Source organism: Gouania willdenowi, chromosome 15 (assembly GCF_900634775.1).
Source record: "Gouania willdenowi chromosome 15, fGouWil2.1, whole genome shotgun sequence".
NCBI classification, from domain to species: domain Eukaryota; kingdom Metazoa; phylum Chordata; class Actinopteri; order Blenniiformes; family Gobiesocidae; genus Gouania; species Gouania willdenowi.
Window position 1 is genome coordinate 15,732,698 of NC_041058.1, and position 14,531 is coordinate 15,747,228.

At 36.0% G+C, this 14,531-nt stretch overlaps 2 protein-coding genes across 4 annotated transcripts; one reads left to right on the forward strand and one right to left on the reverse strand.

Annotated features, from left to right (window-relative positions):
• Positions 1 to 5,339, forward strand: ankrd2 (ankyrin repeat domain 2 (stretch responsive muscle)). 3 transcript variants are annotated; one of them, XM_028468729.1, is made up of 9 exons: positions 1 to 70; positions 148 to 219; positions 1,430 to 1,546; positions 1,638 to 1,745; positions 1,830 to 1,928; positions 2,026 to 2,124; positions 2,213 to 2,311; positions 2,386 to 2,484; positions 4,227 to 5,339. In XM_028468729.1, the coding sequence occupies exons 2-9, from the start codon at positions 193 to 195 to the stop codon at positions 4,290 to 4,292; spliced, it is 714 nt and encodes a 237-aa protein (XP_028324530.1). In that variant the 5' UTR covers positions 1 to 70; positions 148 to 192; the 3' UTR covers positions 4,293 to 5,339. The 3 variants fall into 3 exon arrangements, with proteins under 3 accessions (XP_028324530.1, XP_028324529.1, XP_028324531.1); XM_028468728.1 differs by having other exon boundaries at positions 31 to 219; XM_028468730.1 differs by lacking the exon at positions 2,213 to 2,311 and having other exon boundaries at positions 31 to 219.
• Positions 5,340 to 5,821: 482 nt separating this feature from the next.
• On the reverse strand, positions 5,822 to 11,746 carry morn4 (MORN repeat containing 4). The gene is made up of 5 exons (XM_028469028.1): positions 11,667 to 11,746; positions 10,842 to 10,915; positions 9,225 to 9,339; positions 9,035 to 9,144; positions 5,822 to 8,221 (listed from the first exon to the last, which is right to left on the reverse strand). The coding sequence occupies exons 2-5, from the start codon at positions 10,906 to 10,908 to the stop codon at positions 8,073 to 8,075; spliced, it is 441 nt and encodes a 146-aa protein (XP_028324829.1). The 5' UTR covers positions 10,909 to 10,915; positions 11,667 to 11,746; the 3' UTR covers positions 5,822 to 8,072.
• Between the last annotated feature and the right edge of the window lie 2,785 nt (positions 11,747 to 14,531).

Below are 14,531 nucleotides of genomic sequence, written 5' to 3' on the forward strand. Positions count from 1 at the left end.
TCAAAAAGCCTCTGCACCTCTTTGGACTTCTTACGTGTAAAGTGGTGCTACACCATCACCAGCGTTTCCTGTGAGTTTATCTATTCGCAAATGAATTTACTTTAAAGACTTCATGCTGGTAAACTAATATTTTTTTTTGTTTGGGAGTCCTGATGACCGAAACTGATACTTGAACAGCAAGAAGTCAATGTGATGGACCACAACACCACGCAAGTACAGGTGAGTCAGGGAAACAATTCTTAATGGATACATTGATTATTTACAATGTTACAAGTCAGCAAGACATTAAACTTTTAGGGGATTTGATTGTGCCCAAGGACATGCATGAACAGACCTTTCCCGGGATCAAATACCAAAAGCTTCTTGAATGACACTCATTGTAGAAATGTTTCAACAGGGTTTCAATACAACCTCCTAACTAAATGTATAGCAACTGCTTTTATAGTTAGTGGTAGTAGATAATCGGAAGGACTTGGTGTGTTCTTTGATGTGAGTGTGATGCAGGTGCTTAGAAAGATTATAATGCTAGAGGTTGCCAGCTGAGATCTTGTCAAGGAAAAGTAATTGGTTAGGTTCGATAACCCCGGCTTCTGTTTGGAAATTCTTTGTACCATAACTTGTATGGTACTATAACGTAAAGACATGTACTGAAAGGCATGAGGAATCAAACCAGCAGCCTTTTGAATGAGAGAAAAGCATAAGCTCCCCCAGACATTCTATCAAACTTTGCTTTTATACAGCAGTAGTCTTTCTCTTTTTTGGAAACCACTGCACTGCATATATTATCTGTAGAAGCCAAAAAACAAGCTATTGTTTTCTGTATTGTATTTATGTGAACAGGATAAAAGACAAAAAATGAATGATGTAAAAATATCCAAAGTACTTAGGCAAAATAATGAAGATAAAACTGAATAACAACATAGATAATTGTACTTTGTTCAAAGGATGCAGAATGACGTTAAAACTTACCTACCCCCTCCATTGTCGCGTTTCCTCATTTTTCCTTAACTTAATCAGTCATAGCATGTCGAGTAAAATAAAACAATTGAATCAAAAAGAAAGAGTATCAGAAAAAAAGCACATTGCACATCATCAAGTAAATGTTTCTGTTTCTTTCTTGTATCCTTTTGGATATTGGTTTGTAAAAAATTAGTTTAAAGTTTTTGGTCATCTGCAGGTTTTCATTTCTTCAATGTAACGGTTTCATAGTTGAACTCCTTTGACTGATACACAGTGTGTTTTTGTGTTGGTACGTGCAGTCTGTTTTTTGACCAAATCCTTGAATTTTATACATGTCCCTTGAATATGAGACACAACATCTAAAATCTCTTGTCCTACCCACCCTTGCATCACTTTTTGGCCCTGCCTCATCTTGCTAACTCGCCAATTTTTAAGTACATAATAATCTGTCTTATTTGTTATCTTCTAGGCAGAAATGGGTGTGAGGGGAGCATCAGAGAATTGTGAGATTTTGGAGCCAGAAGCTGTAGAAAATACTTGCAGCAGGAAAACATCATTATCCGGGGAACCAGAACAAATCCCCAAGGTACGAAACATTTTCTCAAAAGCTTATCTTTTTGTGCAGAAGTAAAAGAGAACTGATCATGTCCTTCTCTTTCTCCATCCTTATGAATCAGATCTTATATGTGGATATGGATCAGTTTATGAATGCAGCCCGTCAAGGCAACTTGGCGGTCATAAAAAAGTATCTGAGTAATGGTGGAAACCCAAATGTTCACGATGAGGTAAAGCCAAGATGATGATGTGAAAGTTGGCTTAATCTTTGAATACTTCTTCACATTCCTCTGATGACAAAACTGCATTTCCAGCTAGGAAGGACAGCTCTTCATCGTTCCTCTATAGAGGGACACATTGAAGTTGTCCATATGCTTTTAGAAAAAGGAGCCGATATCAACCTCAAAGATCAGGTAAGATGATTAGATCAAGCTAAAATACACTCAAGATCAAATCTCTAACCTGGTATTAGCTCAATTGATGGGATTAGAACCTCCTACTGTGTTTCAGCTGGGCTCAAGGGCCATACACTGGGCCTGCAGAGGAGGAAACCTAAAAGTTCTTGAAGCTCTTAAGAGTTACGGCGCTGATCTTAATGCCACAGATCAGGTGAATTTAAATCATATTTATCCTCGCATTAAGCAGATTATCACACAAATACAGTAGCTTTATCACATGTTTTCTCTTGGTGTTGCAGTTGTACAGCACTCCATTGCATGTGGCCACAAGAACAGGTCACAATGTTATTGTGGAGTACCTGCTTTCCAATGGGGCTAAAATCAATTACAGGGATAGAGTAAGCAGCAACTCAACAGAATGCGTGTTCACCTGATGAAGCTGATTGATGTCTGTTTTTTTTTTTTGGTTCAGGAGGGTGACACGGCACTGCATGATGCGGTGCGTCTAAACAGATACAAGATCGCAAAGCTTCTCATAGCCTCAGGAGTTGACACCAAAATAAAAAACAATGTAAGTTATCACATGGATTTCTAATTTCATTTGTACCTTTACTTTACCAAGAAGTCATTGAGAACAAGTTCTTATTTGCCGACGACCTGGAAGTAGTTCAGGTCAATAGACTCTAATTACAAGCCCACATCTTTAACCATTAGGCCGCCACTGCCAAACTGTTTAAACCAGAGCATGAGAATTGTAAATACAACAATATACAATTATTTTACTGGTAACGACACCATCACTGTACTCATGTCATTACAGTAGTGACATTATATGGAATGGAACTAACAATGTTTTTGTGCATTTGTGACAAACATCCATTGTTGGTAACCACACTATGGGTTGCTTTTAAACAGTGTTGTTTGAACAAAGACACTAAAATCTGTGGCAATCTTTTAAAAGATATTAAAGCTGATATCCAGAGTTTCTGAGAAATCTATGTTTATGTATGATTCTTTTGAAATGCGAAGAATTACCTAACTAGTCTTTTACTATGGTCTACTGCTGGTGGTCATTCATATACATTAATGCATATAAGTCCCTCCTTCGTCCTATAGACCACTATACAAATGGAAACAATCGCCGAGTGCACCCAGCCAATAGGCTTTGACTTCCTGTTTTTGAGACTGTCAATCAAAGTGAAAGGGGAACCGTGCACGGAAACAGGGCCGCTTGTCACAACAGCAAACAGGTAAATATGATATAGGTTGTTACCTGACCCATAGACTTCTATCAATGCGACCTTGTTATGTTCCGCGATGCGCGTGCAGAGAGGCATGGCTTCTGATAGATTGCAGAGGCAGGGGGAGGAAGTGGAGCTGTAGAGGGCGGGACATTGAGACGTCCTCTCAGAAACTCTGGATGTCAGCTTTAAAGGGTTTTATTCTATTACCTCGGCTGAAAAGAGAGAAGCAATTCAATATAAACTGGAACAATCAGTGAGCGCAAGCCTCTGCCAAGTGCCAAATAATCTCTTTGTCAGATATTGGATCGGTGATCCTGATCATGGCTGCATGATCATTCACACTTTAAAGACTTGAAAGACATTTCTTGCAGGTGGCTGTGCTGTTGTATGCTCAAAACAGAAAGTGAAGCAGAACATACGACAAGAGCATGTAATGTGCAAAGTCACCAGCAGGAAGTGTTCTAGAACCAGCTCAAAGAGCCAAACATTTTTTTAAAACTGATCCAGAATCCAAAAATTTCCTTATCCAATTCCGGATATTGCCTGAAAATGTCATCAAAATTTGTCTATTAGCTTTTGAGTTAGACTGTTTACAAACAAATAAATAAATAGAGTAAATAAATAACTAAATAAAATAACACCAGCAAAAACATAATGTGTTTGGCAGAGGTATTAATAACTGAAATACTATTTTTTTACCCCTAGATAACAATAGAAACAAACACAAATACTTTAGTTGATATGTTGTGCTATGGCTCTGACCATGTAAACAAAATAGCTTTTTTCTAATAAAACATCAGTAGTTTTTTTAATATCAATAAAATATGTGCATTTCAACCTACATCACACATGATGATGCATTTTTTGAATGACTTTTATTAATAATAGCTGTTGCATTAAAAACAAATGCCTTGAAGTTTTAAAGACAGAAATGAATAATCTAATTATTTTTATTATGACATATTTAAAAAAAAAAAAATTGTAGTATATTGGTATTTATTGGTCTTCATGGCCAAATGGATTGAGCTCTTATTGAGTGGTTGAGATTGAGATATGACTGTGATTACAGGAAGGACTTACAGCGGGGGAGCAGGTAAAGCAATGGCAGTCTGACGTCATGGAGACACTACAGTGACAGGAGAGGATGAGGAAGCAGAAGCCGTTCTGTCTCAATAATATGCTTCAGATGAGGGAATAAAGCCGCATCAACCTGTTGACATTATTCCATCTAATTCTACAATTATTATAAATTTTTCTATGAAGGTTTGAGATTGATTTTCTTTAATAAACATACAAACCCAATGGACTGCCTTTACACTTTGCTTTTCAGGGCCCCGGTGGCCCTTTAGGCAGAGTCTTACCCTGCCACTTTGATGATTCAGCTTTGACTTATGCAGAATATTATTTGTGTCACTAACTATGACTAACTGCCTCAGGTCCAGAACACATTCTGTAAGTCTAACAGAGTGCTACTGTATGTGCATCACATGTGAGCATTTACATTAACAGATGGATGATTTGATGCACGCTTAAATCATTTCTCGAGCAATTTCCGTAAAACTGCTCAGATCTGTTTGAACTCTGACACTAGAAAATGTCACCTTGGATTTGCTGGATTCAATATAAAATCTTCTTATCTAAAAAAAACAAAAAAAAAAAAACACACACACACAGAGAGGTGGAAAACATACAAAGCCAGTTCTTTTAAGCACTCGGACACAATTGGACGTTTTGCATTTGGTTTTGGACGCCCTTGGAGGTGACACAATGTTGTGCATGTGCTGTGAATACGCAGCAAGAAACCTTTGTTTTATTGAGGCATGAAGGCCAGAGCTCACAGTTGCAATGTGTTAGACATGTCAGCAGACAGTAGAGGAGGAGAGTGGAATGGTCTGCTAAAGCCCAGGGATTCAGCTGGAGCTCGCTGGACATATTTTCCTTCTGCCATCAGTGGCTCAAATGTTCCGGTGGGTGGTTGGCATTCACACTTTGTAAACCAACAGCTCACTCATCTGTGCTTAGATTGCAATTTTGAATCATAACGTTGGACTTTGTGAGGTCATCTCACTCGACAAAACATGTCTGGTACATTTTTTTCAGTTTGTTTTCCAAAATGCTATTTTTTTTTTTTTTTTTTTTAAATCTTAACGCTCATTGTATGCAACTCATTAGATACGTTATCAGCCACACATCATACTTCCTGTTCCAAGCAGGCTCGCAAAACTGTCAGGGACAATACAAGGTAGAGCACATTATACACAACGGTTGATATTAATCAAGATGAACACAAAGCAGCAAAAAACGTTACATCTGACTGTTGAAGCTGTGCATGTTTTATGGATTTAAATTATATGAACTTTAAGCAGCATGCCGCTGTGCTCTGATGTTGCTGAGGGCTGAGATGGAGTATAATTGGTGTTTCTTCTCCAATGCAAATGTCCAATAATTCAGTCATCTCATGTTTAATGTTACAAAAAGTGACAGGAAAATACTCCAGGATGTGTCATGGTTGTTTTATATCATAATGATACTGTGCTGCAGAATAAAAACAAATAGAGCTTTGGAAGGTTTTCACCATCAAGTTTTATTATATACATTCATTGTTTGTTTTCTGTGAGTTTTAATCAAACCAGGTCAAAGGGAATAAGATGATACATAGCTCTGTAGCTCCCTCAACAACAGTATTAGATTGTTACTAAAAAAAAAAGGTAATAATTGTGATATTACCTTTTCCAGGCAAGTCAAAGTGTAGACAGGCACGCTTTTAAAGCACCATTTTTCAGTTGTAAATGGAAGATTTAAACTCAGTGTTTGCAGCTTGGCTTAAATGAGACCATGTAGGCCAAAAACATTGAGGCATTTCCATCTACAGCATTATGAAAAAAGCCTGAAAAACTTTGTGTTACATTCATTAAATCACAAACACAGCGAACAGATGATGGTAATGATGCATGCACTCCTCGGCTGAATCTGTGTTCAGTCTCTGACATTGTCGCACTTTTAGTACAAATTCTGAATTCTATAAATTCCCTGTTTTGTCCTTTAGTTTTGCTTGTGTACATAAAACCCACATGGAATAGTTTCCATTCATTTGTCCTTTTTTTTCCCAAAGCCCACACACACACACACACACACACGTGGACTTTTCAGGCTTTGCCAGCTGTAGTGCTATTTGATTGTCTTTGGTTAAAATATTATATCACGTAGGTAAACACTCACCAAACCACATTTATAAATACTTAGAAGACCTAATTAATAATAGCTAATGACTTTTCAAGCAGACTAAACTTCACTGCAATAACAAAGTACCTACGATATGCTATCATTGGGTTTTTTTTTCTTTTTTTTCTTAAGACCAAATATTATATAGTTACAATGAATATTGTAGGTCAGAGATACAAATTTCTATTTAATTACAAAAAATTGCTCTAGCTTTTTTATTTTGTTGTTGTGTACTTATGTGCTCGGAAGATCAAATTCAGCACCGCCCTCGGTAATGTGTCTGAGAGTGACGATAAACACACTATAAACTCAAAATGGACACGGCGAAGATCTCGTCTTCAGAAACAACCTTAAGCTGCACACTTAAGTACAAAATGTATTTAAGGCAAAAGTGAAATTTAAACATAAACAAACAAAATGGATACAATTTAGGCCCATCACAGCCCTGTTAACTAAAACATAGGCTTTTGCTTAATGGTAGATTTACATTCACACAGTGTACAATTCTATGGTTTAAGAAAAAATACGTTCATACATCCATGATGTATAGATTTTAGGGTTGCAGGCACTGGAAAATATCCCAACTCAACTTAGGGTGCAAGGCGATATGTTTGAGAAGGTTACCAGTGCATTGTGGGAAGACAAAACAACACAAAGGCTGTGCTTGAAATTGCATACCAACGTACTACTCATACCAAGTCTGAAGTCAAAATAAGTGCGTAGTGCATTCACATTAGATAGTATGCAAAGATTGAGTACTCTCGGATGTATACTCTCTCAGGACATTTTTGAAGTATGTACGGTGGGCACACTAGTCGTACTCATTCGCCCCATGATGCATTGCGAGCGGAACGTAAAATCGTCCTGGGACCGGCTTCAAGCTAAAAGTCAAACATCCCCTTTTCAAAACAAAAGCATCTTTCCTTGTCGTCCATTAGTTTTTTGAACGCTTTTGTAAATAGGGCTCTTGTTTTGAAGTTAACCGGTAGTTTTGTCAGTAGCACAATGGCGGGTCTCTAAAAATTTCTGAAATGTCGGCATGAAATGCGTTTCCGCAATTTTTATGGCTCAAATGGTCACTTTCTCGCTTAAAATGTTTTCAGAACTTTTACAGGTGGCGAATCAACCGAGATATTAGTTTAGTGAAACTTGGAAGTATACTTCAGTGGGAACGATCATCATCCTAATCCTCCTAACCATACTAATAGTATATAGTAGATAGTATATACTCATTGAGTTTGTAGTGCATAGTAGTATGTATTTCGAACACAGCCAAAGATTCACTTCAACAGCTGATTTAGACTTGGATTAAAAGCCTAAATGTCCACCTCTGTGTTTGTGACACTAATGCACTGCATGTGTCTCAAAAGTTTAAAGTTGCCAAATATCACATGACAAAGTCTTTTTTTCAAGGTTATTGTATAAAAGTTTTGGAAAGTATCAAATGCTATTATTTATGTATTTGTATTTGCTATCTGCATAAGGGTTGATTCTGTCTTTCACATTTCAAGTCAATCATCCAGAAAGTTGGATTTTGGTCAATTTAAACTCAAGTTCAAGCAGTGAAGAAATGAATGTTGGAAAAAGGTGATGAGGTGAAAAGTTGGAACACATTAAAGGAGAACATGGAAGTGCACATCTGTGAGGCAGCACTGGAAGGTCCTGCTGGAATGCTGACCGTGTCTAAGACGAGTCACAGTGCCAGACTGTGAGCAGTAGAGGCTGAAGCTTGTGCTCGCTGCACCACTCCTGGACATTTCTCTCTCTTCTGCAACTTGTGGTTTTGAAACAAGCCTTCGTTTCGTGGGACACCGTGACTCCCATCTTGGAAAGTTAAGAGCCCTGGAGACACAGAGGTAGAAAGCAACGATTAAGAAGAGAAAAGTCCTTTATGCCCTATTGAAAAGGCTGTTTAAATGATAGAAATAACCAGGGGTGGACTGGGTCAAAAATTCAGCCCTGGCATTTTGTGTCCAGACCAGTCCACTACACTATCAGTGACACCATGTTGAAGCTGTTATTAAGTCAGTGATGCACAACATGTGTCTCTTTATGTCTTAATTGTAATTATTATTCCCCCAGAAAACCTTAAAAGGGGGAAACTTTTTTTAACCCCTTTTTAACTATTTCCATTGGCCATTTTGCAATTTCCTTTGTCCCATTTTTGCCCCTTTTCAAAAAGTTCTGTCACTTTTTTCAGACTTTAGCTACCTTTTGCCAATAAATATCCCTTTTTTCCAAATTTTTTTTCAAATTTTTGTCCTTTCTTTAATTTTTTTGTCCACTTTTGATCCAAATAAGCTAACTTTTGCCCATTGAATACCACTTGTTTTCCTACATTTTGCTCCACATTTGTGCACCTTTTTCACTAATGTTTGCCACATTTTGCCCATCTAAGCTACCGTTTGCCATTACGTACCATCTGGTTCCTCTTTTTCTGCCTGATTTTGCCACTCTTGACTGCTTTTGGACTATATTAGTCACTTTTCACTCTTTTTTTGCCATGTTTTTACCGCTTTTGGACCATGTCTGCCTACACTTGCTCACCAAAAAGCAAAAGAAATAGCAAACGGGACTGGCCCACTTTGGGTTGACGGCCCACAGGGATAATGCCCGATATGCCAGATGGCCAGTCCATCGCTGGAAATAACTCACCATGTCCTTCAACACGCCCGTCTTTGAATTCTCCCTCATACTTCATACCATCATATCGATTGAAGACTCCAGTGCCCTGAAACTTTCCATGAGCGAACTCGCCTTCGTATCTGAAGAGAAAAGAATGAAGCAGGTTGTCGTCGTCACCTTGGAAAGAAAACCAAACTCTGCATTTTTTCTTCTCACACACCTGGATCCATCTTTGAACAGCAGCACACCAGAGCCATGGAAGAGCCCATGCTCAAACTGACCAATGTAGCAGGTTCCATCCTGAAACTTGAGCTGGCCAACGCCATGCCTCCGACCTGGAAAGTCCCACACACACAACCATTAGCAGAGTGAGTAATAACTGAAGCTTCACACAGATGGACACGTAGGAGATCCATCAGAAAGTGTGTCATCATGCCACGAGCAACCATTAACCTCAAACCGATTATTACTCTTTGGTGTATTTAGTGTAACTTACTGGAAGTGGTCATCGACTGAGCGCGATCAGCTCAGGGTGTTAAACGTACTTTTATTGTGGAGCAACTACCGTACATACAGTATATGTCACATGAGCCAATAAGTGCTAGGATTAAAATACCCTCCAAGTGGCTCCACCCTCCCCCCTCAGATGAAGGTTTACCGCTAAATTAGGAGTTCCATCTGCCTGCTGCACGATGGGAATTACAGCCGTCTAATCCAGTCGATTTCTGACAGGGATTTCTCCTTTAGGATTCAGACTGTTCAAACAGTTAAAGGATGCACATGCATTCACACAAACTTATTACAGAACTAGACTACATGCTAAACGGAAACAGTTGGTATCTGGTATGGGAAACATGTAGAAATTGTGTTTTTGAAGTAAAATTGTGGAAAATCTAAGCGAAGGATGAAAAATAAATCATTGATGTTTTGTCTCCTATTTTTACTGATACGGATCATTTGTTAAGATTTTTTGTTTAAGATTAAATCATTTTTTTTAAAGAGTGACGTTGCCCAGATGGTAACATTAAAATAGCTACAACACGTACAAACACGTAAAAGTACAAAAAGTCCATACAATAGGAGTTCTGCATTAGCATCATAGCAGCTAACAGAGACCTGATGAAGATTTCCTAACTCGGTCCAAAGTCTAATCCAGAAGGTCGGACAAAGCCAGAGCTGGTAAATCTGGCTCTGTCGTTCTTAGTTTATTGTTGCCTGCTCATTGGGATTTGACTTACAGTAATAGCTTGAACTTGCGTGTCCCAAGAAGCGTGTGCGTGTGTGTGCACGCGTGTGCCCAATTATTATAGCAGGTGAACCAATAACATATTCAATATAAATGGGGATAAAATGTAACTAAATCTTTCCGCATTCCATAGCACTTTATTGAAACAGTGTACGTCAACTGACCTACATGAAAGACATTTTAAAAACTTACAAGGTGACTGTGAACATGCCAAGAAATACACAAATACCGGCTGTGGATTTCTTTTATATTTTTTTAATTTATTTATTTTGCTAACAAATCCTTCAGGTTTAAAGTTCTCTACTATTAAAAGCGTTTTTCCTCTAAGTACTGTTTTAGTTTCTTCAGTTTTTTTTTTTTGTTCTAAGATAAATGAAATGATGCTATGAATGCAGCATCAATAACAATAAATGAAACTTGTATTCAAAATTAAGCACAATTAAGCAATTTTTTAAAATGCCAGAACACAACAAGCATAATTATCACAATAAATAAATAAATAAATAAATAAATAAATAAAGATTGCACTACATTTAAGTTGCATACAGGAATGTGAAGGTTGACTGGTGTAAAAGGTAGAATTGTCCTTACCTTCTTTCCACTCGCCGTGGTACTCCTCTCCACTAGCATAGGTGAAAGATCCTCTGGTTAGAGTCATGGTAGGCCTGGTTTGGAGGAAAAAAACTATTTATCACTGAGACAAATAAACCATAAACCTTCTTTTATTCTAATTGTGTATTAATTCAGCATTGTTTGTTATAATATTATAAAAGAAAAGAAAGTCAATTTTATAATTTCATTGTACTACCCACATACATATATATATATACATATATACATATATATATATATATATATATATATATATATATATATATATATATATATATATATATATTTTTTTTTTTAATTGTTTTTCAAACATATTTATTTTCATATATATATATATATATTTCTTACAAACTCTATGGTTATAAATAAGGGTTTCTTTGAGATTCTTACTAAACCCAAGAATTAAGACATCATGCATCAATCTATTTACTATCAGCTCCACAGATCATTCCATGCTGCGTTCAATGGCTCATCCTGGTTCAAAAGTGCATTGAGGAATGATTGTGACCAGAAACAAATACTAGCACCATAGTACGCCTCCAGAACAGCAGCCCGGTGTAGATTCACCGGTGTAGTCTCGAATGAATAAATTATTCAAATTGCCATCAAACAAACACCCTAACTGTCTGTATGGAAAATAGAGAGGCTGCTGATATTTCCCGTCCAGTAGTAGGTAAATAAAATGGATGTAGCTGAACAAGATGTCGCTAAGAATGACAGCCGGAGGTTTTACATTTACTCGGACCAAAAGCATTAAACAGCCTATAAAAATAGCCCACAGCAGCTGAAAAAGACACGGTTTACCTGCATAGTATGTTTGTCGCCTCTGAGACATGGAACCCAGCGCACAGGAGCAGAGGGGCGTGTGTACGTGAACGCACCGGCTGAGATGCGTATGCTGCGTTCAAAAGATACTCGTAATTACAATAGAGGTCTTCTGTTTTCTTTACTACAATTAAAAACAGGGCCTAAACAGGATTAATAATAACATATTAATCCTTTTAATACTCATTTTACCCAAATTTTGTTAAATATATTGAATTAGTGCTGAATAGGTTCAATGTGGTCTAATGTTTGAGTTCAACTTGTCAGGAAACAACAATGTCCCTGAAGGCAACATGTTCATTACAGTGGCAGACATAAAAACCACTACATATATTTACTTGTATACAGTGTGCATAATGCTCAACAATAGATACATGTTATTTCACTGCTGGTGATAAATAATCTAAATGTTCAAACATTTAAATATCTTTGTTAATTAAATAAGGTTGATTCCCAGTGTTATCTTAGATAAATAAACATATATTTGTGTTATTATGTTGAATTAAGAGATCAAATTGTGATATAAGACTTAAAAGTTTATTGAGAAACATGAATACAGAGGAAATTTTCTTTTCCTTACAACTGTCTGCACAAACTGATAAAAATAAAAATTTAATTAAATACTGGCTGTTAAAAGAATAAAATAAAATGAAGCCCTAAAATTGAAAGAAAGCAAATGTACTGGGAAATCGTACAATGTTTTTTTTTTTTTTTTTTAAATCTATAAAAGTGTTCATAATGTACAAATACAAATTTGAAACTGGATTGTTGCAGTTACAACTAACATTTTTTTTTTTAAGTAGAGACATTGTGATCTTCATGGGGAAAAATTGTATAAGTGTAGCCCAGAAATGGAAATGGACAATTCTCATTCTGTCTGTTGTTTTATTTGTATCTATATATTGTATACATTAATTGCAACTGTAAATTTTACCTCACACTCTCCTATGTACAATATGCAAATTAAACTTAGGTTACATTTATTTATTTATTTCTCTTTTTGTTGAGTATACTTATGTCTTTTCCTTGTTTTTGCTCTTATAACTATTTTGTAAAAAATAAAAAACTCTGGGACATGCACAAAAATTCCATTGTACCTGTTCTTTTTTGGCATGTGCATATGACAGTAAACTTTATTCTATTCTATTCTATTCTAAATGATATATTCTCATAACCTCTACAGTACACATCCTTCAATTCGTTTTTATGGTGAAATATTGCTAATCATGTGTAGATTGTACATTAGATTTTTATTGTTTTAGTTTCTTTGATTTTATTCACTTTTTGGTCTATGATTATATTTACTTTTGTTTTGTTTTTTCCACATTCATTCTATTTTAGTCATTTTGATTTTCTAATTAATTTATTTATGTAGTTATCTTCATTTGAGGTATGTTTTGCCTTTGTTGATATCATATCATCTGTCTTCCAACATGATTATTGTATTTGGAAAACCTTAAACCAGTGGTTCACAAACTGGTGTGCCGTGAAGTCCAGCATGTCGTGTGTCATAGGATTTTGTGACAACCATACATTTATTGCAAAACACAACTACACAAAAATAATTATTTTGTAATTTACGACTTTGTATGCACTCATTTCATAACACAGAGGCAAACTCTATATCATTTTTTTTTAAACATTTCATTAATAAATATTTCATGAGTGATATAGTTGTCTTTGTCACTTTTTATTTGGCATTAATAAATAATTATGCACATTTACGTATATTGTACATGACATGAGTGATAACACATGTTATAAAGGCTATTTTGCACAATTGGTGTGACATCAGATTTTTACTTTAGTGTGCCTTGGACACAAAAAGTTTGGGAACCACTGCCTTAAACTATAGGATTACCTAAAATATCTCAATAAACTTGATTATTTTTGCCACACAATACAAACTACATTTGCCTTTTGAATATATGTATGTATTTATATTTTTGATTATAAGGTAAAATAAATCTTTTTCTATCCACATTATTCCTGGGGCTGCTGCCATTGCCTTATTTTCAGTGCAACTTTCCTATTGATATAAAAAAAAAAGAGGTAAAACAGTTGTTTTTTTGATTTGCACAAGAAGTCATGGGAGGCTCCCCAATAACTCCCCTTTCCTTTTCTATTCATTCAGAATAAGAGCCCTTAAATATAAACAATGCACTTGTAATCAACCAATTTCTGTTTGATGTTATACCATAAAATAACAACCATTTCTAAAAAGGAGCATAACCACAAATCAAATTGTTTTTAAAGACTGCTCGAATTCCTTGTCTATTTAGTCAGATATTATATTGTGTCCTTACTGTGCATATAGTTAAGTCAATAGATAAAAATTCAATATCTTAAGGTTTGTAAAGGAAAATCAACAGGAGAAATCTAATTGTAGGTGTATTCCTTTCATTAACAATAAAGGCTGTTGGTAGAACTGGTTCTGCACACATCAGTGCACATACAATATGGTCAAGTGTTTCCCTCTTTCAATTCAACACAGCTTTATTTATGTAGGGCGAAATAGTGGTGCGCCCAAGTCAATTTTACTGGGGTGGTTAAGGTGGGCCAGCGACTGTGACTGTGGGGTAGCCACTGACCACTGTCACATTTTCATTTGTGGCGGTTGCAGTTTTGGTTTAGTCTTGGAAAAAAATGCAAAATAAAAACTTGTTAGTTGCTTATTCTGAATTTGATAGCAGGTTTTTTTTATTTTTATTTTTTAAATTACATATAAAATGTATGATAAAACACAAAATAAATAAACTAAATACGTGCTGCAGAAATATAAGAATAAAATAAAAATAACAGCACAGACTGCAGAGAAAATAGTATTCACATATATTGCATATT